Source organism: Rhinolophus sinicus, linkage group LG04 (genome assembly GCF_036562045.2).
Source record: "Rhinolophus sinicus isolate RSC01 linkage group LG04, ASM3656204v1, whole genome shotgun sequence".
In the NCBI taxonomy this organism is placed as follows: domain Eukaryota; kingdom Metazoa; phylum Chordata; class Mammalia; order Chiroptera; family Rhinolophidae; genus Rhinolophus; species Rhinolophus sinicus.
In genome coordinates this window covers 157,503,624-157,526,522 of record NC_133754.1, presented here as the reverse complement: position 1 = coordinate 157,526,522, position 22,899 = coordinate 157,503,624, and the positions used below count along the sequence as shown (strand labels likewise).

Here is a 22,899-nt window from a genome sequence, read left to right as displayed (position 1 = left end):
TTAAATAATAAATGAAATTTCCCTGGGCTGAAGAAAGACAAGTTCTAGACTGGATTGACAGGAAAACGTACATACTTAGCCATATACAGGTTAAAATTCTTAGGCTCTAAGGATATGGGAAATCTTAGCACATTTTCAGACAGAAATTCTTTATTATTATCTGCTACCCTGGAAGTTAAAAGATTGCAAAATTAGGTCAGCTTCCACCATGGCGTACCATGGCCAGGGCCAAAAAGTGCAGAAGGTGATGGTACAGCCCATCAACCTCATCTTCAGATACTTGCAGAATAGATCTCAGATTCACGTGTGGCTATATGAACAAGTGAATATGTGGATAGAGGGCTGTATCATTGGTTTTAATGGGTATATGAACCTTGTGTTAGATGATGCAGAAGAGATTCATTCTAAAACAAAGTCAAGAAAACAGCTGGGTCGGATCATGCTAAAAGGAGATAATATTACTCTATTTCAGAGTGTCTCCAACTAGAAATGACTAATGAAGTGAGAAATTGTTGAGAAGGCAATAAATAAATAAATAAATAAATACAAGATAGCAAAATTAAATGTGAGTTAATGAAAGAAAAGGCCTGCAACCCAGATCCAGCCAAGGAGGAAAGAAAGATATTAAAGATTTGCAAAAATCACCAAGTATAGCATCTGAGAAATACTTTGAAGACTCTAATGGAATAACAAATGAATCAGAACAGAGATTTCAAGATAGGGGAAGATGAAAAGGAAAGAAAGCAATGGGGAACAAAAAAACCATGATCTATATATCTCTCTATATATTTATAACATGCAATTAAATGCTAAATAAGAACTCTTGGAACAGGTGGAACACACTGTAAAGGAAATTCTAATTAGGATTTAATTATCTCAATAAAACTCTGGAATCAGGTAGTGGGTATAAGGGGAAGGTAAGTGTTACAGGATCCAAGTAAGGGAGGATGAAAGAGGAGGAGGGAAGGGTAGTGAAAGTATTCTAAAGACCACATCTTATTGAGGTGGGGAGGAAGTAGAAGATAAGTATAGTATGATGTAAATAGTTCTGTTTTCACCCACCAGAAGGGTCATGTGTGTCTATTTAAGACAACAGGGCAAGGGATGATAATATTAATAGAATGACTCCAAATTAAATGACTACAATAAAACTCCAAATTAACAAGGGGAAAAATGGGATGAATAGTCATTCATTCAACCCAGCAAAGCAAAATAAAAGTTCACAACAATGTTTAAAAATTTAAAAACAAGTAAGATGGAAATAATAAATCAAGTACATCACTCATTACAGTGAATATGAGTGGACTGGGTTAAAAGACTGTCAGATTTTGTTATAAATCAAATTCTGGTCCATATTACTTAAAAGAAATACACATAGAGCAAAATGATAATCAACAATTCAAAATAAAGATGTGGGAAAGGGATACCAGGCAGATACGCAGAAAGCAATGATGATGCTGATATCCAACAAGGGCAATAAGATACAGGCTGAAAGTGGTGTGAAAACTCATAGGATTGTACACTTAACATTGAAAAAATTTATTGCATGTAAATTATAATACAATAAAGTTGTTTTTTTTTCAAAAAAGAACAAAATTACTGTGTTCACAAAATTTAAACGCTGAATGAAAAAGTAGTGTAATACGAGGAACCCTCTCAATTACCCTGTATCATATATCCCTGAAATACTATAAAGATAGCAAGCTTTTAAAAAAAAAAGGAAAAATAAATGCAGTACTTATTTCAATACATTATAAAAAGAACAAGAAAAGAAAACCAAAGTAATCGGGATATAACAAAAATAGACATGAATGAAATGGAACACAAACGAAAATATTAAAAAACAAATAAAAAATGTACTTAAAAGGGCTAAAAAAACAAACTTCTTTCAAACCCAAATAGGGGGGAAAAGAGTAAAAATGACAAGATTAATTATGAGAAAGAAAACATCGTTATAGATAGAAGAAAGAATTAAATAATTATTTTAAAAAGTATAACTTAAAATTTCTCATCAACTAATTTCAAAATTTACAGGAAATGGATACATTTCAGGAAAAATGTAAATTACCAAAATTGACCCAAGAGAAAGAGGAAAGATTGAATATCTCAACTTATCTTAGAAAAGCGATTAAAGATCTACTTTTGGAAAAGACTGCATTCAAATGGCACCACAGCTGAATTTTAGCTAACCTTAAAAACTATTATTATTGTTATTATTATTATTATTATTTTTATGCCATTTAAACTAGTCAGGACTATAGGAAAAGAAGGAAACCTCCCATGCTTAATATACAGAGCCAGTATAACTTAATACCATTCCTAATAAACCTAAGTAAAAAATAAAAAGAGGAAAACCACTTAAATGTAATGAGGACTTTTTTACTAAAACCTAATACTATTCTTCTCAGTGATGAAACACTAAAATCACTTCAATTAAAATGAAAATTTAGACAGAGAGGCCAGTGTTATCCTGATTATTGACATATCTTGGAAGTTTTACCAAATGCAGTAAGACAAAATAAATTGCTATGGTCACCCGAAAAATTATAATGCTAATTTTTTTTGCTGATATGATTGTATTATCAAGAAATGTAAAAGACTCTAGTAAAAAGACAGAACAATTTTTGGAAAGTTGACTGGATACAAGACAAATATAACGAAAATAAACTGCTTTTTTCCTACTTTAGTAATATGCAAAAAAATTGAAAATCAGAGAAATATTCAATTTATAGTTCCAAAGTTATAAAGGTCTTAGGATAATAACAATTACAGTCACCATAATACCATGCACTTTTGTAAGCACTTTCTATTAATTCAATTAATTCTTACAACACTCTCTTAAGCTAGACTACTATTATTACTCTTATTTTACAGACTAGAACACTGAGGAACAGAGAGATTAAGTGATTTACGTCAGATCACTAGGTGGTAACGTGCTAGAGTTGGGTTTTGAATCCTGGGCGTTGGGAACTGAGACTACCCTTGTAATCACTAAGTTACAGTATGTATATTTTTAAAAATTGAGATACAATTGACATATAACATTAGTTTCAGATGTACAACATAATGATTTGATGTTTATATATATTGCAAAATGATCACCATAATAAGTCTAGTTAACATCCATCACCACACATAGTTACACATTTTTTTTCTAGTGGTGAGAACTTTTAAGTTCTGTTCTCTTAACAACTTTCAAATATAGTACACAGTATTACTAACTATAGCTGCCATGCTGTATATTACATCCCTATGACATTTTATAACCATAAGTTGTATAGTATGTAAATTTAATGAAGAAACAGCACTCATATGAAGAAAGTTATACAATATCATTAAAAGACATAAAACAAGATTGGGACAAACAGAAAATCAACCATTTTCTTGGTGGGAAGATAAAATATCATCAAAAATGTCAATTCTACCCAAATTAAAGTACATACACAGTTAGATAATTCCAATTTGTATCTCAAAGAACAGTTAAGGAAAAATATTTTTTAAAGAGAGAAATTTGCTTTATAAAATATCAGAACATCTGTAAGGCCAATTAATCAAATCAATAAGTAAAGAGGAAAAAGTTGATCAGTGGAATTAAACAGGAATCCAAAATTGGGTGTTTGTGTGTATGAGCACATGGCAATTCAATTCATTGGGAAAAGGAAGGATGACATAATCAATGGCCCTGGAACAATGGGCTGTCATTACCGAGTGCCTACTCTGAGCGAGGACCATGCACTAATGAAACTTGCATTCCAGTGGAGCAGTGGAGCCTGGAGGGTGAACGCACAGCTTCTCTTGTAAGACATTCACACCATCCAAGTTGGAGGCAGCAAGAGATTGAGTCAGCTTCCAGTCTGTCCTGAGGGGTTCTGGCTTTATCCCTGCTCCCCCACTTTTCCATCCGCCTTCCCTTCCCAACAGCCTGCCCTGCCGATTCCAAGCTCCAGCAGCAGAAGCAAAGAATGGCCTTTCACAGGTTGTTCAATCCGCTCTTACAATTGCATAATTGTGTAAGGGCAATTCCCTGTAGCAAATCTTTTAGTTGAAAAAAATCTATATGTGCCTGTGTATGTATATGTCTATGCATATCCTGAAGGTCTGCTTCTCTGATTGAACCTTTTATTATTGAGATATAATTGATATATAACGTAAATTTAAGTTGTTAAATGTGCTCATTTGATACATTTATATATTGCAATATGATGACCTCCATAGTTAGCTAACACCTCTATCATGTCACATAATTGTCGTTTCTTTTATGTGGTTTGAGAACAGTTTGAGCCTTGACTGACATACTAGATGACAGACATATAAGTATTCATTGTATTATTCTTTCAACTTTCCTTTAGGCTTGAAATGTTTCAAAATACAATTCTGGCTGGGGGAGAAAAATAGGTACAAAGGATTTAACATTAATAGAAGAGCAAATCCAACTAGCTAACAATCATGAAAATATGTTCAAATTCACTAGGACTCAGGGACAGGCAATTTAAAGTAATAGCGAGGTACCACTTTACATCCATGGTGGCAAACGGGCTCAAAACCATTGGAAAATTCTGAAAGCTAGTGTAGCATGTGCCCTCAGAGTTACCCACCCCCAGGGCCGAGGTTGCTTGTGTGTGTATACCAGTTCCCACCAGTCACTGGTTGAGCTGCTCTGCGGGGAGGCCACTTTTAGCGGCCATATGTTGGGGCAGAGCCACTTGCCAAAGAAAAGCTGCAGGCAAAAATACTGGCAGTTGGAAGCCAGGCTGATGTGCACCAACTGGTAAGGCCTGAGAGGACAGGGATGGCTGAGGCACTGTCTGCTCGTGCGTTGCTCAGATCCACTCATGTCCCTCATTAAGTTCAGCCTGTCACTGCTTCTTAAAACAAGAAAGAGGAAGAGGAATAAAAAAGTAGACCAGGAGGGTTAGTGGGACAAGCTACAATCCCCACTGCTGTGGTTGGTTCTAAGGCTGGAACTGAGATACTGCATTTCCTCCTCTACCATCCCCTTCCTCTCAAGCAGCACTAGATGCTGGTCTGGATGGCTTGCTTGGTGGGTAACACAGACAGATCTTCATTTCCAAGGAGCCTGAGCCCCGATTACTGAACCCTTTTCCGGTTGTGGTGGCTGCAGTTGCCCATTCGTGGATAGTTTATCACTGGGCACAGAGCACCAAGAGGCACCATGAATCCCCTGGGGACGTAGATACCTTCCACCTGCTCCTATTATGTAGCAGCAATGTATCTCCTCATGAAAATCAGGTTTGATGACCCCTGCCGGGATAATCACTCCACTCCACGTGTGTGAGGTAGGAGCAGCCAGGCACAATTGCTAAGGATGGAGGACTCCACCATGTGGACCGATGTAGACTCTTTGCAACCTTTTACCTCAGCTCCCACTGCTAACGGAGTGGTCGTCTCCATATTTTCCCATTTAAATTCCTGAGAATGAAAAACAGATAATCCCTGATTTCCAGGCCAGGCCACCCCATAGGACACAGTCTTGAGTCAGATGCCAAGTCAGCTAAGGTCAGAGGAGTTGGTGGTCACATAGCACAATTTTTGGCGTGTAGGGCTGCCTCATCAGCAGGGGTTCGCTCCCCTCAAACGCGACCGTCTTTGTGGCTGGCCCAGTGTTGACATTTGGTAAAGGAGCTGTAGTCCTAAGGGATAGATTTTTCACAAGCCCTCCTTGTGAATTAAGTGGTTTGTTCACAATTAGTAGCTTACAGCCTACTGAATCATTTCCTAATTTGTACAATAAGTGGCTTGGGCTCGCTAAGATCCCTTCAAGCTCCAAAATGCCTGATAACTGCCCCTCCCCTCAAACTTTTGTACATAAACTATTGTTAAGCTAGACTCCATCACATGCTTCTGTAATTTGCGTGTTTGAACTCAAAATTTAATTTTTCAATAAATGCTAGCTGTTATTATGTATCTTTATTACATTTCATTCTGTGGTTTGGAGCCGTCATTTTGCCCTTCCTCATTGTTTGACTCCAGAATTTCCCTTTTGGTATATTTGCTTTTCCTTATAGCTCTGTGCCATCAGCATCTATGAATGTGCTTTCTGTGTCACCATCCAAGACAGGATCAAGGAGGGGCCTGGGGCAAGTCACTGGAGACCTACTCTTTGGCTTCAGTGATCAAAGCTGCAAGACGGCTTTAGTGCTGTAAGACGGCTCACAGTTCTCCCTCCTGACTCTGAAGCTATGAACAGACTGCAAGATGCTTTTGCTAAAATCCCTACTATATCTCCAGCAATCACATCCTTGATTGATGTCAGACATTTTCTAAACCATCCTATATTTTAAATAGGAAATTGTGACTTTTCCACAATTACATTCTGTGGCAGGGCTGGCTTCTTTATTCGTAATATCATGTTCTTTCCCTTACATCATGCTTCTTCCACAGTTCGAGAAACTCACCTATTGCTGCTGTAACACATGACTAGAAATTCAGTGGCTTAAAAAGTACAAATTTCTCATCTTCCAGTTCTGTGGGTCAGAAGTCCGACATAGGTCTCGCTGGACTAACATCAAGGTGTCAGCAGTGCTTGTTCCTTTCTGGAGGCTCTCAGGGAGAATCCATTTATATCAGGTGGCCTCTAGAAGCCTTTTCTAGCTTTAAGAAGCTACCTGCATTCCTTGGCTCATGGTTTCTTCCTCCACCATCAAAGCCAGCAACTGGGGTGGAGTCCTTCTCATGTTGCATCTCTCTGCCCTCGGCCCCCATGGTTGAGTCTCTTTCCATGATCCTGAAAGCTTCTCCTTTCAAGGACTTGTGTGATTAGATTGGGCCTACCAGGGTAAAACAGGATGATCTCCCCATCTAAAGGTCCTTCATTTAATCACATTTACATTTTTGTCAGGTAAAGTAACATATTCACAGGTTCTGGGGATTAGAGTGTGAACATTCTGGGGAGGCCATTATTCTGCCTACCATGCCCTATCCATAGATTTGGGCCCCCTGGAGCCAGTGGGTTACCGTAATGAAGCCAGATATAACCTGACTTTCAGGGTCTCAGGAGACTTCCTTGACTTCCTGATGTTGGCTGGACTTCACCACAGTTTATCCAGGTGAGCCCCTTTCCACACAGCCAATTCTTTTTTGGATGTCCTCATAGTTGGGCTCCCTCCTCTTGTCACCTTCCCAATCTATTCCCTGCAATAAACAGCAGAGGTCAGGAGAAGACAAGCACTGGGCTTTGGTATTTGTCCTCTGGGACCACAGGTGATATTACGGTCCTGGAAAAGCTGCACAGCTTTGGCCCCTCAGCTCTTAAAGGCTGCAGGTGTTCCTGACATTTGGGCAGGTAAGAGTTCGCAGTTACAAGCATCCTTCCTGATGTTCAGTTTTGAAAGATAATATGAGTGTCAATATTGCAGATTCCATGTGACACACATGGGGAAGAAGGACCCTGCTCTCATCCCTATTAGTAAAGGAAGGCCACGAGACAGTCTAGGATGGAAGGAAATGCGGACTGCCATAGGAGAGGTGTAACCTCACGATAGTCCGCATTTCCAGTCTGCCACAAGAGCGGAAGAGGAGAGGAATACGGGCCAAGCCTGCCTAAGACAGGCCACGGTGGGTGCGCAGTTTGGTTCATTCCAGTTCCCTTCCTCTGAAGCCTCTCCAAGAGTCAAGTTAGGCAGCACGCCCACTGATTCTTTGTTGAGCACATACTAGAAACTGGGTTTTGGCATTTTACCTGGCATCCAAACCATGTTCACTTGGGTTTTGTTCTGAAAACTGGGACATTATCTACCGTTTATAGCATTCCTGCGAGTCTTCCTGCAACTGATTTACACATACTCCGCTCTCTATACCACAGACACAAGTACCCTGACTGCCCCCACTCACCCCTGCCACAGCTGCGCTGCACACTCCCACTCACTTTCACAGGCCAGAGGTCCCCAGGAAGTCACCAACACACAGCACTGCCTGTTATCTGGGGGAGGCCCTGACCAGGTGCCTGGGGGAGGGGACTGGGTTGTTGGAAACTTTAATCAAGCAAGGACGGTTAACAGCTGCAGGGACACCTTAGGAAACACTGAGCCTCACAAAGGAAATAGTTGTAGAATCTGTCCCCATGACTTTTCAAGACTTTTCTGAAAATCGCCTGTCATTCCTGCTGTGGAAAAAAATAACCATCACAGGCACGCTTCAGCCCACTGAACCCTTTGTGCTTACTCCCCTGGAGCACGCTTTGACATACACGCTCATGTCCCACAGACACCCCCAAGAGGCTGCAAAGACCTGGGGATGCACACACACGCACACCCTGCCTCTCCCTGAGACAAGTCCTCAGATTACAAATGCACTTTTTCTGGGGCAGGCTGGGTGACACTGTTGGGGAGCGCTCCCCACAGACCCGTGGGCCTATCACAGTACTCCTCCACACACCACTAACCAAATATTACAAGCTGTTAGCATGTGGTGAGGACCTCTTCCCCTTCCTTTCCCTCCCCGCAGCTGCAGGGGATGATTTTGAGGGGGTGGATGTCACCTATTGGGGGTGGGTTTTTCCTACCTCCATACCTTGTCTTGACCCAGCTTCTTCCCACCCCCAGAAGTAGGCCCTTTTCGGGTCACATCCTGGTAAAAGAACATCAGGGAACACCTCTGAACCACTGCTCAGCAGGCCCCTCCTGCCTCCCCCGGTCTCCCTCTCTTCCAACATCCAGGCTTTCATCAGCGATGAGGGCCTCTCAATCCCTGGTCTTCCCCCATAAGTTCCCCTTTCCTCAGGGCTGGTGTAACGGGTCAATGTTGGGTTTTTTTTTAAGGAAGTACTTTACTGGAAAGTAAGAAAGAAACGAAAACCAAACCAAGAAAATATCAAAACCTCAGCTAATCCAGAGTGTGTCCTCATAGCACCCAGCCCAGCTTCGTTTCTTTACCTCCCCTCATCCAAGAAGCTATAGCACTTCTTCCTTCCTATGCAACTCCTCTGCTTGCCTGCTCCCTGACCCCCCCCCCCCAAAGGGTTCATGAGCAGTTAGTGCTGCAGGCTTTTCCAGAGATGCACAAGCTGGGGCTGCCCTCATCCTCACCCCCAGCCCAGGCCTATCCCAGAGCCTCTGCCTCCTGGACTCAGCTAACTGGATCCAGCTCAGAGGTTGGGACACAGCTGATGCCATGAGTCCAGCATGGGGCAGGATGGGACCAGGAAGGGGCTGACTGGCCACAGGTGCGCTGGGTAGGGCAACAGAGGTGGAAGAGGCCAGGGAAAGGCTGTGAATAGAAGTCGGGGGGTGGGGGGGGCGTTTACAGAGAAGAAGCAGTGTGGTCCCAGATCCTCTGCACCCTCCAAAGGCTGCGATTCCCAGGAAGAGCTTCGGTGTGAGACCCTCCCTGTGTGTGGGATCCTCAGTAGCTCTGTGAGACTCCAGCAGGAGGGGAGCTGGCTTCACCCTAAAAGCCCCCAAACTGATGGGGAGATGAGCCCACAAAATCAGGGACCCTTTTCTGGGAACCCATACCTGCTGGGAACCCCAGGATGATGAGGAGCTAGGGCTCCATACTAGAACCCCCCAATCTGATGGGGAGGGTGAAGCCCCACCCTAGAGCAATGATTGGGGGGATCCTCTGGGGTCAGCTAGGTACAAAAGAGCTCTGACTACACAGAGAAAGCCTGTGGACAAGGTAGCCAGGAGAGGAGCCATGGGACCAATCAGGGCAGAAGATCAGGAGGATGGGCATTTGGAGGCAACACTGCCACAGTGGGTCTGGGGTACATGAAGGTGGAGCACAGGCAGGACACAGGGACAGGCCTGAGTAGCAGTCCTGTGACCCGCCCCCCTGCCGGCCCTGAGCCCCATGCTCTGGACCTCAGTTTCCCCTCCCCTGCCGCTCTGGCTAGTGCTCAGGGATATGATCCACTTCACTGAACCCATCTGTCTGAGATTTGCTCACACCTTCCTCTTTTGTGACTGGAAGTCACAGGGCAAAGCACTAAGCTGTATATTCACAGAGGAAACACAGCCTAAGAGTGTGCAAGGACAGTGGGGAAAGTGGCAAGGGAAGCTTGGTGCCAGTGGAAGAGGGGGCCACGGGTGGGGCAGAGGTGCCCAAGGACCATGGCTGAGGCTGTCACCTATGCAGACCTGCGGTTTGTGAAGGCTCCCCTGAAGAAGAGCATCTCCAACCAGTTAGGACAGGGTAAGGGGTGGCTGAGTATCTCCTTGATTCTGCATCCCCATCCCCTTCATGACCCCACCCCACTCCACAGACTCTCATTCCTGACCCCCATCTTGGTCCCTTTTCTCTCTTCTCCAGACCCAGAGGCTGATGAGGACGGGGACCTCACCTATGAGAATGTACAAGTGCCCTCAGTCTCTGGGGGACCCTTGAGCTTGGCTTCCTCTGGACTAGGGGACAAAACCGGTATGAAGAGCCCACGGATGTGTGTTTGTGTAGGGGGTGTATCATGAGCCGGGGAGTCCACAGTATTCTTAGGACAATACCCCTGGGAAATGGAGGGGGTTCTTAGGAAAGGGAAGAATGAGCACTGGAAAAATGGTGGCCAGGGGAAGAACAAGGCTCCCAGGGTCAAGGCGGAGATCCCAGCGGGCATGGGGAGAGATCAGGGCAGTCCCGTGGGGAGATGAGTTCGAATGGGAACTAGGAAGTCACAGGAGGGGTAAGACAGGGTAGGGAAGAGGGATGACAGAGCTCCCAAGAGTGGGTTTGGGACAGGCAGAGAGGGACCCTGCGGAAAAGATAAAGGGAGACCCGAAAGGGCGAGGAGTGGGTCCCTGGGGAACAGATAGGTAGGTATAAGGTCCCGGAGGGACACGAGAGAGTCCCGGGAGAGCTGGGGAACTCCAGAGGTGCAAAGGGCGACCCGGAGCAGTTGCAGAAGGCAACGGGGGGCACTGGGGTCTCATCGCGGTGGAGGGGGTGTGAGGGGTGGGAGAAGGGGCATTTCCCGGGGCTTCCCATCTTCTAATTGGACTTCGCTCGCCTTGCGCAGGAGTCCAGTCGGAGCTGCCAACAACGTCCTGGAGCTCCGTGACGTCACCGGCTGCCAGGAGGCTTCTGGAGTGTGAGTACGCGCCCTCCCGGCCGCGCGCGCCGCCGGCGGCGGGGCTCGCGCGCGACCGCGGCCTCACTCCCCTTGCCAACCCGGCAAGGACCGGCGCGGGTGGGCGCCAAGTGCTGTGCTGGTGCGGGGTCGCGCGCGGGTGGTGCTGGGCCCTGCTGTGTGCAGGTCTGTTCTCGGGGTGAGCCCGGGCGCAGTCCCCCGGCCCGCCTGGGCAGCTCCACGACCCCCTCCCCTGCCCCTTTCACCCCCATCTTTCTGACGTGTCGACCCAGATCCTCCCCTCTTCTCCCCATTCGTATACCCTCTGCCGCTGTCTCGGTCTGAGATTTAGTGCCTCCTCCTACCCGGTAGTGCGTTCACGCCTCCGTGCAGTCACAGGCCCCAGGCCTTATTCTGGAACGCCTTCCCTCCGCTACCTGTGGAAACGCACTGCCCCGCAAAAACCAGGCCTGCACCACGCCCTCTGAGGGAGGCTCTTTCCCGTGAATCTCCCCACCCACCCCGCAGTCTATAAACTCTTTCCTGGGGCTCACTGCCCCCCATCCCATTGTCTCCCTAAGGCGGTTCAGCCTGCTCCAAATACCTCCTTCTGGGCCTGCTGCTCACCTGCCTGCTGTTAGGGATGGCTGCCATTTCCCTGGGAGTGCGCTGTGAGTATGGCTGCCCGGCCCCCCCATTTCCCACTTACCCCAAACAACTCTCTCCCCTACTCTCCCCAATAGCTGCGCTTCCTCCGCAGGGGCTGGAGTCACCAGCCAGGTTTGTTTTAGAGCATTGTGTCTTCATCGTCCTCACCTAATTCAGTACCTCCTTACGCTTTAGGCCCATCTTCTATTTCAGCCTGCCGTGCAAAACGTTGCAAGAAGCAAAAACGGCTGACACTGATGTCTCGGGGCACCAGGGCACAGCTGAAGATGATGCCCTCCAAATCTCTCTTTATGGCCAAACAGATCTGCAGGTGTCCCAGCAGCTCCAGCACACGAACAGCGTTCTGGAAGCTACTAACAGCAGCATGAGGCAGCAGCTCCACCAAAGGATCACCCAGATGGGGCAGAGGGAACAGGATCTGCAGGCGACCAGGAGGGAGCTGGCCCAGAGTCAGGAGGCACTACAGGTGGAACGGAGGGAGTGCCAGGCTGTCAAAGAGAAGTTACAGGCCTGCGAGTCTGAGAGGGACAAGACCCAGGAGACCTTGCGAAGCGAGGAAGGACAGAGGAAGACCTTGGAGGAGAGGCTGAACCGCATGCCGGACAGGCTGAAGCCCTTCTTCACATGCCCCTCACCAGGTATCTGCTCTGGGAGAGAGATGGGAGGGTCTGCTGTGAGGGATGAAGAGCGAGGAGACACCCGTGGCAGGGTGCAGGGCCCTGTCTAGCGGGGGCCATTGAGTTGTTCAGGAAAGGGGTAGTGCACATAAGCTGTGCAGCCTTCGCCAACAGGGAGAAGGACCGAGCTACGTACTGGATTTAGGGGACTCACCCAGCTCTAAGGCAGATCCTGTGGGAGAGAGGCAGGTAGCAGCCAGCAATGCAAGTCGCATTGTCCAAAGCAGCCAACTCAGGTCTCATCTGGCTGGACATCCATGTCAAGGATCCGGGAACCCCCTGAAGTGGGATGTGAAATGGGTTGTTTGCACATTTTTCTAAAGAGAGGGTCTATAGCTTTAATTAGTTTTTACTACATCTGAGATTCCCCAAAAGGTTAAAAATTACTGACTGACAAGGTGTAGTCTGGTGGTGGAGCAAAGCAGCTGAAGCTCTCAAGCATGGTGACACAGTGAGGTGGGTGGGGGCAATGTGGGGTAGGGAACCGGCATGGAGTGTTCATCCAGCCAGTATGTGGGGATGAGGGAGGGGGCCACATAACAGGGGAGGGGCTGTGCGGCAGGGGTGCCAGGTCCCAGGGGACTGGAATGTTCATGAACTGGTTATGTGTGGCCAAGGTTAGGCTTAGTCTAGCTCAGAGGGCATCTGGATTCTCCTTGAAGGTTTAAGAGCGGCATCGTATATACCCGTCCTCTTTTTTTTCTAACCTTCTTATTCTCTGACCCTCAGTTTCATGCCAGTGCTGCCACCCACTCCCACAGCTGCACCCTAGACCTCAGCATCCCAAATTGCTCTTCTGCTGAAAGGATGGTTTCAGACCCCACCGTGACCACCAGTGCCCCCTCTTCAGACTTTCCCCACGCTTCTTCTCCAACCTCATTGAGGCCTCCAAGCCGCTGACTCCCGTTTCCTCCTTCCCATCAGCTATCACCTGTCCTCACTTCTCTCTCTACCCATCTTGCATTCCCGGTCCATCACTTCAACCACTCACTCCTTTGTTCCATTGTTCTTCTGGTGCACCTGACTGGCAGTATCTCAACTCTGGATGAACTTACCTGCTCACCTTGTCCATGCCTGCACCCAGATGTGACCAATTGTGTAATCTTTCCGCTTGGTGCCACTGAAATGCTGGTTTCAACCTCAGCTGGGGCCTCAGTGCTGTCTGGCAACTCTGCAGTGGTTGCCTTGCTCTGCATAACTCTTTACCCTGCTACCCTCTCTCTCACTTTCAGTAGATGCTCTACTCTCCATTTTCCACCACCAAGTCTATATACCCATTTGCTTGTTTGCCCATCCCCGTTTCTTGTAACGATAACTGCAACAGCTTGCTGGATGTTTTCCCTAAACATCCCCCCGCACTCCCATTCCACTCTTCATACTGCAGTCAGGATAACCTTTTAAAAACAAAAATCTGATCTTTCGTCCTAGTGAAGAGCATGTCATTCCAGTGAGTTAATTAATCAAAAGTTATGGAATACATACTATATGTCCAGCACTGCACCCAGGCACTTGCGAAATAGCGAGTGAACAAAATTCCTCTATGTAAAACCCTGCATTGACTTTCTCTTCCTCATCATATAAAAACAAAAAATCCTTAACATGCCTTCCAAGGCCCCTGCCTACCTTTCAAGCAGGGCACTTTCCCCTCACCCTTTTCTATTTGGCCATACTGACTTATTTTTCCTTTAAGTTGCCTTAGGACAGTAATTCAAGAGGGAGCGGGGTGGACACAATGAGAAAATGTAGTTACAAAGAGAGGGAGCTAGTGGAGAAGGAATGACTTTTGAGTGATGGGGGTAAGACTGATGAAACAAGCAATGGAGAGATGGGTTGGGGTCAGGAGTACAGATTGAGGTGTGGGAAGTTAAAGAAAGGGATGTATATTTCTTATGGTTGGTCAGGAAAAAGGAACAGAGACACATTTTGTAGTGGAGAGGGGGGAAATGGAGAGATTTCACATCAAGTGGCAATTTGTCTACTTGTGGAAGAATGGAGAGGGAAGGAGGGGGCCAGCATCTTGGAGTGTGGGAAAGTAAAATATGCAGTGGGGAATGCTTTGGGGAGCTAATGAGATGAATGAGAAGCCAATTGAACACTTATGGGGGCCCAGGTGATATTAGCCAAAAGGGGTGTGTGGACCGTAATCATCAGAAATTGGGAACAGTGTCACCAGCCCAGTTAAAACAACCCTCCCAGATTGTTAAGGAATAAAGTTGTTGAATGTTAAACACTTTTGCTAAGTATGGCAGGTATGGCATTTCCAGAAAGATTGCAAAGCTCAAGGATTGGAAGGCACTGAAGGCGCTGAGATCAGCCCTGGGGGAATACTGTTAGCAACTAGATTGCTGAGCGGTCACTTTATTCCCGAGTGTTGAGATCGCCCTTCTGGGTCTGGGCTGTGCTGTCACATCCTTTCTGTTTTTCAGACACCTGCTGCCCCGTGGGATGGATAACGAAAGAGAGGAATTGCTTTCACGTCTCACTTACTAAAAGAACTTGGGAGGAGAGCCGAAAGTATTGTGAATCTCTGTCCTCCCACCTGGCCACAGTCAGTGAATATTCTTATTATCCAGTAAGCACACCCTATTCACCGACTGTAGTGGGTACTGTTAGGTAAGGGACATACGTTATGGAGTGAGGAATGGCAGCGCACACATGGCATGCATGCTATGGCGTGCCTTCCTTTTCTTTGCAGCTTCTCAGCAGTGCGCCAGGCGGCCCCTATTAACTGATTAGAGCTGGTACGCGAGTTGACTTATGAACCATCTTTATTTTTACCTGTTTCTCATCTCAGCTTTCTGGTCAGCATCCTGGGCTGCCTAACAGATTCTTTGACTGTCATGGCCTCTCAGGCAGAGGCCTCATACCTGGGGGGCTGGATTGCAGGGATTGGTTCTTCGTGACTACAGCAGCCCACGGAGTGACGCCCCTGCAAAGGCTGGCAGTTCTTACCCAGCTGGGAGGTGAACTGCAGGGTGAGCCTGCACCTGCAGTGTGGCACTTGAAGGATGCAGGGATAGGTCACCGTGAGCTGATGTCATGCACCAAAGATGGGGACAGTCCTCTTGTCAAAGCTCCTAGGTCTCCCTAGAGTATGCATTTTCTTCCATCAGCCCAGATCCCCTCCCCCATTCGACCGTTTCTCATCACTCTTCACACACCTCTGGTCTCTCTGAATCTCCCCTCAGAGTTATAGCAGCAACAGATTAAGTGATATGTTGGCAGAAAATGACTGGTCTGATTCATATTGGACTACCTACGGCATTAATAAGGAACAGCAGTTGTCTGAAAGTATAAAAACCTCTAGGTAAGTATGTTAGGACTTTTGGACATTTTCAACTTCGTAATCCCTTCATAAAGACAAAGTATTGAGATTTCCCGCCAGGTCTCACTCCTAAAACTCTCGTGAATCAATATTGTAATTGCCTATTTGTTCATTTCCTCTATTTAATAATTCTTTAGGGTATTCTTATTCTCTGTTCTATCCCCAGTACCTAGCACTTTCTGGCACATTTTTTTTTTTTTTTTAATTACTAGGTTGGAACCTATGTCATCTTTCTCTCTGAGGGAGAAGCTGAGGATTTAGCTAGGGCTTCACAGCTGGCATTCTAACTTCCTGTCTGTCCCTTGACAAGTCCACCCAGACTAAGGTGGTCCTTTCTCAGTCGGAGCCTCTTGGGGCACTAGAGCTGCCCCAGGGACACGAGTAAGGGAACAGTGGGGTAACTTAGAGAATCAACCCCAGGGACCCTGAAACAGGGTAGTCACCTCCTGTGTTCCCTAACTGGTTTAAGACCTTGGGGGAGTATCCCCTCCCCTTGTCCTAAAGCTCCTTCCGGTTGCAGTCCAGACATGTCCCTGAACCATGCCCAAACGTGGCCATACGCAGGCAGGGTGAGTTAGGACTTGGGCTAAGTTTTATGCAGGGCAAGGGGAGAGGAGGGAGGGAGCCAGAGCTTATCCCAGTTCTATCTCACCACTCTTTTGGGCTTCTGTTAGAAACCCAAAATGTGCCAAGGTACAAAGCACCTGGGTGAGACTGCAGTTGTGGAAGTGTACTGAGTCTCTTCCCTGCATCTGTGAGATGGCAGCGTTCAGGTATCCAGATGGGGACCATCTGCACTGAGCTGGGTAAGTGTGAAGGATGGGACTCAGGCATGGGATTGTGGTGGGGAGAGGGACTCAGAGGTCAGGGGAAAACTTCTCCTGGGAGTGAGTCATACCCACAGCCTTCAGGGCCCTGGTCTGCTTATAAGTGGGCACCACACAGGGAAGGCCTGGAGCTAAAGGGAGCCCGGTGAAATGACTGTCCAGGGAGCTGGGGGGGGGGGGGGGGGCTGACGAGGTTCTCAGTGACAGGCCACTGTGGCGTTCACTGATGCTTTACTCTTCCAGATACTCATGCCAACAAGAGCCCGGGCCGCTCATGCCTAACCTGCAGCCTACAGGTTCGAAGACCTGCTCCTCCAGCGTTTCCTCACTCTGCCTGGACTGTGTTCGGCCAGGGGCCAATCCATGGCCAGCCCTTCCAGGCAGCCTGCTGCCTGCTTGACATCTTGTCCCAGAAACTGATTGTTCCCGGGAAAAGGGTGCAGAAACCTCTAGAAGAGATTTTGGCCTCCTCAAGAATGAGGGGCTGTGGGGAGGAGGGCGCACGGGCTGAGCGGATAGGGGCAGCCCGGAGCCAGCCAGGCAGTTTTATTGAAATATTTTTAAATAATTTGCATGTGTTAGTCTCGTGTGTCAGCAATGCTGTGTCTGGTTCAGTGATCCCCATGGGAGTGAGCCCAGGGGTTGGATAGGAAATGTTCTGTCCGTCGAGTCCATGCAGAGGTTCCCCTACGGGAAGAGCCGGTCAGCCCATCTGGGGGTGGCACTGCCCAGCATGTGTGCTGTCCTCACAGGGCATCCTGAAGGCCAAAGTTGGAGGCCTGAGACCATAGGCCCCAGTGCTAAGAGCGTGCCCCAGGCAGCTGCAGGCTGGGTGTGGGTGGCTTGGCATGATGCCCTCGGTGGCAGAGGAGACTGCCCGCCTCACAGTTCAGGTTGCGGTAGCGGGCAACAGCTGGTGTGGGGCGAGGGCACATGGATAGGAAGCCAAAGCTGAAGGGGCCGAGGCAGCAGCCGGGACAGGGCAGTCCCTCATCGGACTCCCGGGGAACTGAAGGGGGCGGCGAGGGTTCTGTCCTCTCCAGGGCTGCCGCCCGGGGCAGGCTATGCTGGGCCCGGTTCCAGGGCTCCCCGGCCCAGCCTTGTGGAGAGTTTACCACCACAGCTGGGGGGTTGTTGTTAAGGGGAGGTCCTGATCTAGGGGACCAGGGCTGGGAGGCTGAGGAACAAGTGCTGATGAAGTTGTCTGTGGCCATGGCCAAGGGCAGCTGGGGAGCTGGTCCTGAGGGTTCTGGCTCCGGGCTACTGCCCTCACACTCCATTTTCTCTTCAGCCGAGGCGCCCACAGTGGGAGGGCCAGGACCTGGCAATGCTGTCTCCATACGTCGGGGTAGCTCAGGGGATGATGGTAGTGAGCGGCAGCGACGAGCAGGTGTCCCAGGGTGGACCAGGGTCTCTGGAGTAGTCGCCAAGGGCAGCTGGGTGCAGGGCAGTGGTGATGGTGGTACAAGGGGCAGGGCGGCGACTGGCTTGCTGGGTGTGTCCAGGAGCTTGATCTTGCCACCCCTCAGGTCTTCCCGCAGTGAGAAGGGGTTGACTCGAGTCAGATTGTCCCCCCAGTTGGGGGGTGATTCTGGTGATGGGGGCAGGAAGAGGTCTGACCGGCTTCGGGAGAGCCGGGGGTCTGGCCTGGGAAGTGTGGCAGAAGGACCCCCTCTTGGAAAAGACCCTGTAGACAGAGAAGTCTGTGATCACTGTTCTCAGCATCGATAGCTTCTTGTTGCCTATTATTCACCAGGAGGCTGGTGGGACTAGAGCTTAGAAAAAGGGAGTCTGACAGGGTCCTTTGGAAAGGGGGAGATGTCACCTCCAGTCCCCTTTTACCTCTTTCCTTCCTTCAGGCTCCAGAATTAGAAAACTATCTTCTTTGAGATGTCGTTTCACCCCATCCCCACTCTCAGCCTTCTCAACTAATACACTTAGTCTCCTCCAGATAATTCCCTGAGTTCTAAGGAGGAGTGAGGCAAAAGGACTCCAGTTGGGTCAAGGTCATGGTCACTTACCCTGATTGTGTATCAGGGAAGCCCTGGTGAGGGGGGCTGGCTCAGGCAGCTGCTCCAAGATCCATTCCAAGTGCTGGGTGATTTCAGTGAAGGGAGCACGAGCGCTGGGTTCCATCTGATGGGTAGACATGGGGCAGGTTCACTCAGTGCTGTGAAAGCAGGTCCCTGAGGTTTCCTCCCATCACCTGGGACAGGACAGCCTTGTGGGCTGATGGATAGGGGCAGAGGGCCGGGAGGGTGAGGCTCTTACACTGCAGCAATGGATGGCCAGGAGCAGGAAAGGCAGTGGGCAGTCATCTCCTACCAGGGTCCGGAAAGCAGGCACATCCAGGCCAAAGTCCTGTGGGGACAGACAGGAGGGGTCTCCAAGTCAGCCTTCCTTGGGTTCTCCTTCTGCCGCCTAATCGGGACCTCAACCTCCAGGGAACCCTCCTTGACTATGAGCTGCCCAGCCTGGAGCTCCTCCTTTTCAAACCTGGAGACATCATTCACCTCAGTACGGGGTAGGTAGTCAGGGTCTGCAGGCACCCGTGCGATGAGCTCACAGAGGACAATCCCAAAGGCAAAGACATCAGCCTGGGGGTAGGAGATAACGTCAGGGGGAGGAATTGACAGTCTTCATGTCAGAATTTTGTCAGAATGTCAGAATTCAGAGGGGAGCCTTGACAGTCTTCATGTGTTGGAGGAGTGCCTGTTAGAGGCAAGGGGGCCTTGGGGGCGTCCTAAATATCTGGTAGGGTGGTTGAGGAACTTGAGATGGGGTCTTAGAAGAGCATCTCAAGGGTCTCTGGAAGGCCCTGAGGATCTGAAGTGTTGATGTCTTACCTTCTCATCATACAGCTCACCCCGCAACACCTCTGGAGCCATCCAGTAGGGAGAACCCACCACAGCCAATGGCTCCTTCCTTGCCCCTTCCCTGTAGGGCAGGGACAGAGTGGTGAGAAACACCCCACTCAGACATCCCCCCAAACAGAAGAGGAGAAGGTCGGCCCCTCCCCACACCAAGGGAAATGTCGCCGGGAGCTTCCTTTAGATAGGGGTCTTCTAGAGGCTTAGGGGCCAGGGGTGTTTACCTCACCTATACACAGGGATCTTTTCAGCCAGCCCGAAGTCACCCACGACAGCTGTGAAGCCTTGGTCTTCCCGTCGGATCAGACAGTTCTGATGCACACATATAGCATCCCCACACACCCATCACGTTCTGCTCTTCCCTCTCCCAGTCTATACCCAAAGCTCTGTCACTCCAGAATAACCCCAAGGCTCTCTGACCTCCCAGTTCTCCAGTGTACCCCAATCTTGCAGCATCATCTGTCACTCCAAAACACAGTGTGGTACTCAGTCCCTCAGAGCACACCCCCTCAACCCAGCCCCCCATTCTCCAACACCTTGCTACTCTAACATCCTAACATACCTGTTATTCACATTCCAACATCCATGGGCTAGTGACAACCTAACAGTCTCAAACCCCGCTCATGCCTCCACCCACTGGCCAGCCTACCTTGGATGTGAGGTCTCGGTGGAATACACCTTTGGCATGCAGGTAGCGCAGGCCGTGGGCAATGTCCAGAGCCAGGCGGAGCCTGACAGGCCAGGAGAGGGGTTCGGGGGAGCTGAGGAGCTGTTCCAAGGTCCCCCCATTCATGTACTGGGACATAGGGGGAGGAGAAGGGGGAATGAATGTCAAGGTTTCAGTCTATACTCTCCCACTTATAAGCCAAGGGACACTGAGGATCACAAAGGTCAGAAGGGTGAGCCCGTGCTCTAGGGGCTGGTCTGTCCCATACGTGTACAGCGATTTACATTTAAAGTATTAAGTTGAAATAAAATTAAACATTCGGTTCCTCAGTCACACTAGTCACATTTCCAGTGCTCCCTAGCCACATGTGGCTACAGTTTTGGACATCACAGATATAGGACATTTTCATGGCTGCAGAAAGTTCTATTGGACAGCAGTGTTCTAGAGGATAGAGAGGATGAGAACAGCTGAGGCCTTTTATTTGTGGCTTGCCCAAAGGGAAGTTCGGGGAAGCCTCCCTGGGAGGAGGTCCTGCTGCCTCTCACTATTCCTCTGTAGAAGCACCTGGCCCTAACTCTCCTTTTGGTGGTCGTGGGAGTCCCCCCTTTCTGACCCATCCTCACCTCAGTAAGAGCGTGCAGCTGCCCCTGGTGGACACAGACCCCCATGAACCTGGAAGAGGGGAGGGAAGATAGGAGGGTAGGCTGTAAGAGCCCTGCCCCCCATCTCCCGCAGTTCCCACTTTTCCAGCGGGATCTTTCCCCTCCCCACAGCAAGCTTCCCAGCAAGCGGCTGGGACCCGCTCACCTTAGGATGTTGGGGTGCCGGAGCTGGTTCATCAGCTGCACCTCCCGTAGCGTGTTTCCCCGGTTACTGGGGAGCCTGTTCATTTTCAGCACCATGACTTGCCCTGACTGTCGGTGCCGAACCTGGGGGCGGCAGAGGCGAATCCCGGGTAGGTCGGGCAGGTCTCTCGGGACTGGGCCCCTACCTCCAGCATCCCGTCTAAGGCTCGGTCCCGCCCCTCTGCCCTCTCTGCTGGTCCTACCTTGTAGACCTCAGAGAAGAAGCCGGCCCCGATCTTCTCGGCGCAGTGGAAATCATCCACGCGCGCAAGGCTGGACACCGCGCTGCGGAGCGCCCGGTAGGAGGAGGGGCGGCCCCGGCCCGGGCCTGCACCCGCGCTCCCCGGCCCCGAGGGCCCCTCCCCCGGCGCCTCTCCCGGCCCGGGTCCAGGGCCCCGCAGTGGGGGCCGTTCCCCGGCCATGGCCGGGCCCCCAGCCCGGGCCTGCCTCACATGGCAGGGTCCCCGGGGCCCGGGCAGGCCGCGCTAGCCATGGGCGCGGGCCCAGCCCGATCCGGGGCGCCGGGGCTCCCGCTCCCGCCTTAGAGAATGGAAGATCCGCTGAAGATTGTGGGCCCGCCCCCGCCGCGCCGGCTTGCTGGGCCCGGGTGGACGCCGCTCCGCTCCGCTCCGCGCAGGGCCTGGGCCTGGGCCGGGCGGCGGCGGTGGCGCTCCCGGGCGCCGGCTGGCAGGAGGGCTCCCCGCAGGCGGAGGCGGGCGGGCGGGCCGGCGGCGGCAGCGGTGCTCCTCTTCGCCGCTGGGGCTCAGGCTCCGCGGCCTGCCGGGGGCGGGGCTGAGCCGGGCCTCCGCTTAACTCCTTCCAGCCCGGCCCTCAGGCAGCGGCCACGCCCCCTCAGGTACGCACCCCCAACCGCTGGCGGCGACGCCCTAGGCAAGTGGGTCCGGGGCGTCGGGGTCAAATAAGTTCAGGCCCGAGCTGAATCACCGCAGGGAGAAGGGCTGATTGTGCGTACGTGTGGCTCAAGTGTCTTTTAGCTGTCCAGGGACACCTTTCTCCCCTCCCACCCTCAGGTCACTGTCATTTGAGGGCCGGGCTCAGGAAGCCGCTAGATTCCTGGGCTACACGGACCAGCAGGGAAGAAACGTAGACCCCTCAGGCCAGTCACAATCGAAGGCAGCCCAGTAACCTGCTGTCTTCCTTGGCCTCTGCCCCGGCTCAGCCTGCCCACTTCCCAGGTCTCCACTCTACACCTTGAACCTCTGGACTCCGTCACACTTTTCTTTCTTTTCGGGCGGCTGTGATGCCTCAGGGCTGTATTGAGCCCTTGGCCAGCGCATCCCTATTGTAGTCCCGACCCCTCCTCACTCCATCCCACCTCCCTCGTTTAATAAAGTTCAAATCGCAGAGCCTCCGCCTAGAGACACACAGCCTGGACTATTTGGTCCTAATGACCCTCTCTCTCAAAAGAGAAGCCTCCAACTACAGGGCAGCCCCTCCTTCCGCAAGATCCCGCTCCTCGGCCAAACCCAGCTCCTCAAGGGGCCCTTTCCCTCGAAGACCCCTCTGTTCCTCAGTGAGACCCCTCCCCTTCAGAGGGACCTTTCCTCAGTATGACACTGCCAACATCAGTATGTACCAGAACCCCTCAGTGCGACACCCCCCTCTCGTGTATTTCTCCCACGCAGAGACCCCACCTCTCAGTGACTCGGCCAGTCATTGTGACTCCGCCTCTCAACGTGACTCCTCCCCTCAGTGTGGCCCAGCCCTCATCAGTGTGACCCCTCAGCAGGTTCTGCCTTCCATCGCAAGAGGAATCCGGTCTGCCCCCTCAGGCCAGGCGGAGGAGCTGCCGCTGGCGTCTAAACCAGCTCGAGGCCCTGAATGCGCACGCACTGTCACAGGAGCCTGTGCACTCGCCGTACTCGATGCTTCCGCTTCTCCTCTGGCTCTTCCCCCAGCCCTCGGCGAAATAGCCAGTCATCGCGAAGGGTGGGTGATGGGTAGCTCGACCCGGGCGGACTGCTCCCGGGCGGGCGCTGGT

At 50.3% G+C, this 22,899-nt stretch overlaps 2 protein-coding genes and 1 pseudogene across 4 annotated transcripts; 2 read left to right on the top strand and 1 right to left on the bottom strand.

Annotated features, from left to right (window-relative positions):
* Nucleotides 1–201: 201 nt before the first annotated feature.
* Nucleotides 202–516, top strand: LOC109446153 (small nuclear ribonucleoprotein E; annotated as a pseudogene). Its single transcript, XR_002137152.2, has one exon. The product of XR_002137152.2 is annotated as a small nuclear ribonucleoprotein E (transcript).
* A 9,464-nt stretch (nucleotides 517–9,980) lies between these two features.
* On the top strand, nucleotides 9,981–17,083 carry CD72 (CD72 molecule). 2 transcript variants are annotated; one of them, XM_019729056.2, is made up of 9 exons: nucleotides 9,981–10,152; nucleotides 10,270–10,377; nucleotides 10,967–11,038; nucleotides 11,599–11,688; nucleotides 11,989–12,324; nucleotides 14,790–14,911; nucleotides 15,552–15,670; nucleotides 16,363–16,494; nucleotides 16,759–17,083. In XM_019729056.2, the coding sequence occupies exons 1-8, from the start codon at nucleotides 10,071–10,073 to the stop codon at nucleotides 16,487–16,489; spliced, it is 1,056 nt and encodes a 351-aa protein (XP_019584615.2). In that variant the 5' UTR covers nucleotides 9,981–10,070; the 3' UTR covers nucleotides 16,490–16,494; nucleotides 16,759–17,083. The 2 variants fall into 2 exon arrangements, with proteins under 2 accessions (XP_019584615.2, XP_019584614.2); XM_019729055.2 differs by having other exon boundaries at nucleotides 14,790–14,935.
* On the bottom strand, nucleotides 17,032–22,649 carry TESK1 (testis associated actin remodelling kinase 1). The gene is made up of 10 exons (XM_019729053.2): nucleotides 21,101–22,649; nucleotides 20,860–20,981; nucleotides 20,676–20,724; nucleotides 20,035–20,181; nucleotides 19,615–19,697; nucleotides 19,362–19,452; nucleotides 19,029–19,112; nucleotides 18,787–18,876; nucleotides 18,537–18,651; nucleotides 17,032–18,202 (listed from the first exon to the last, which is right to left on the bottom strand). Exons 1-10 carry the CDS (start codon nucleotides 21,317–21,319, stop codon nucleotides 17,316–17,318), a joined length of 1,887 nt encoding a protein of 628 aa, XP_019584612.2. The 5' UTR covers nucleotides 21,320–22,649; the 3' UTR covers nucleotides 17,032–17,315.
* Between the last annotated feature and the right edge of the window lie 250 nt (nucleotides 22,650–22,899).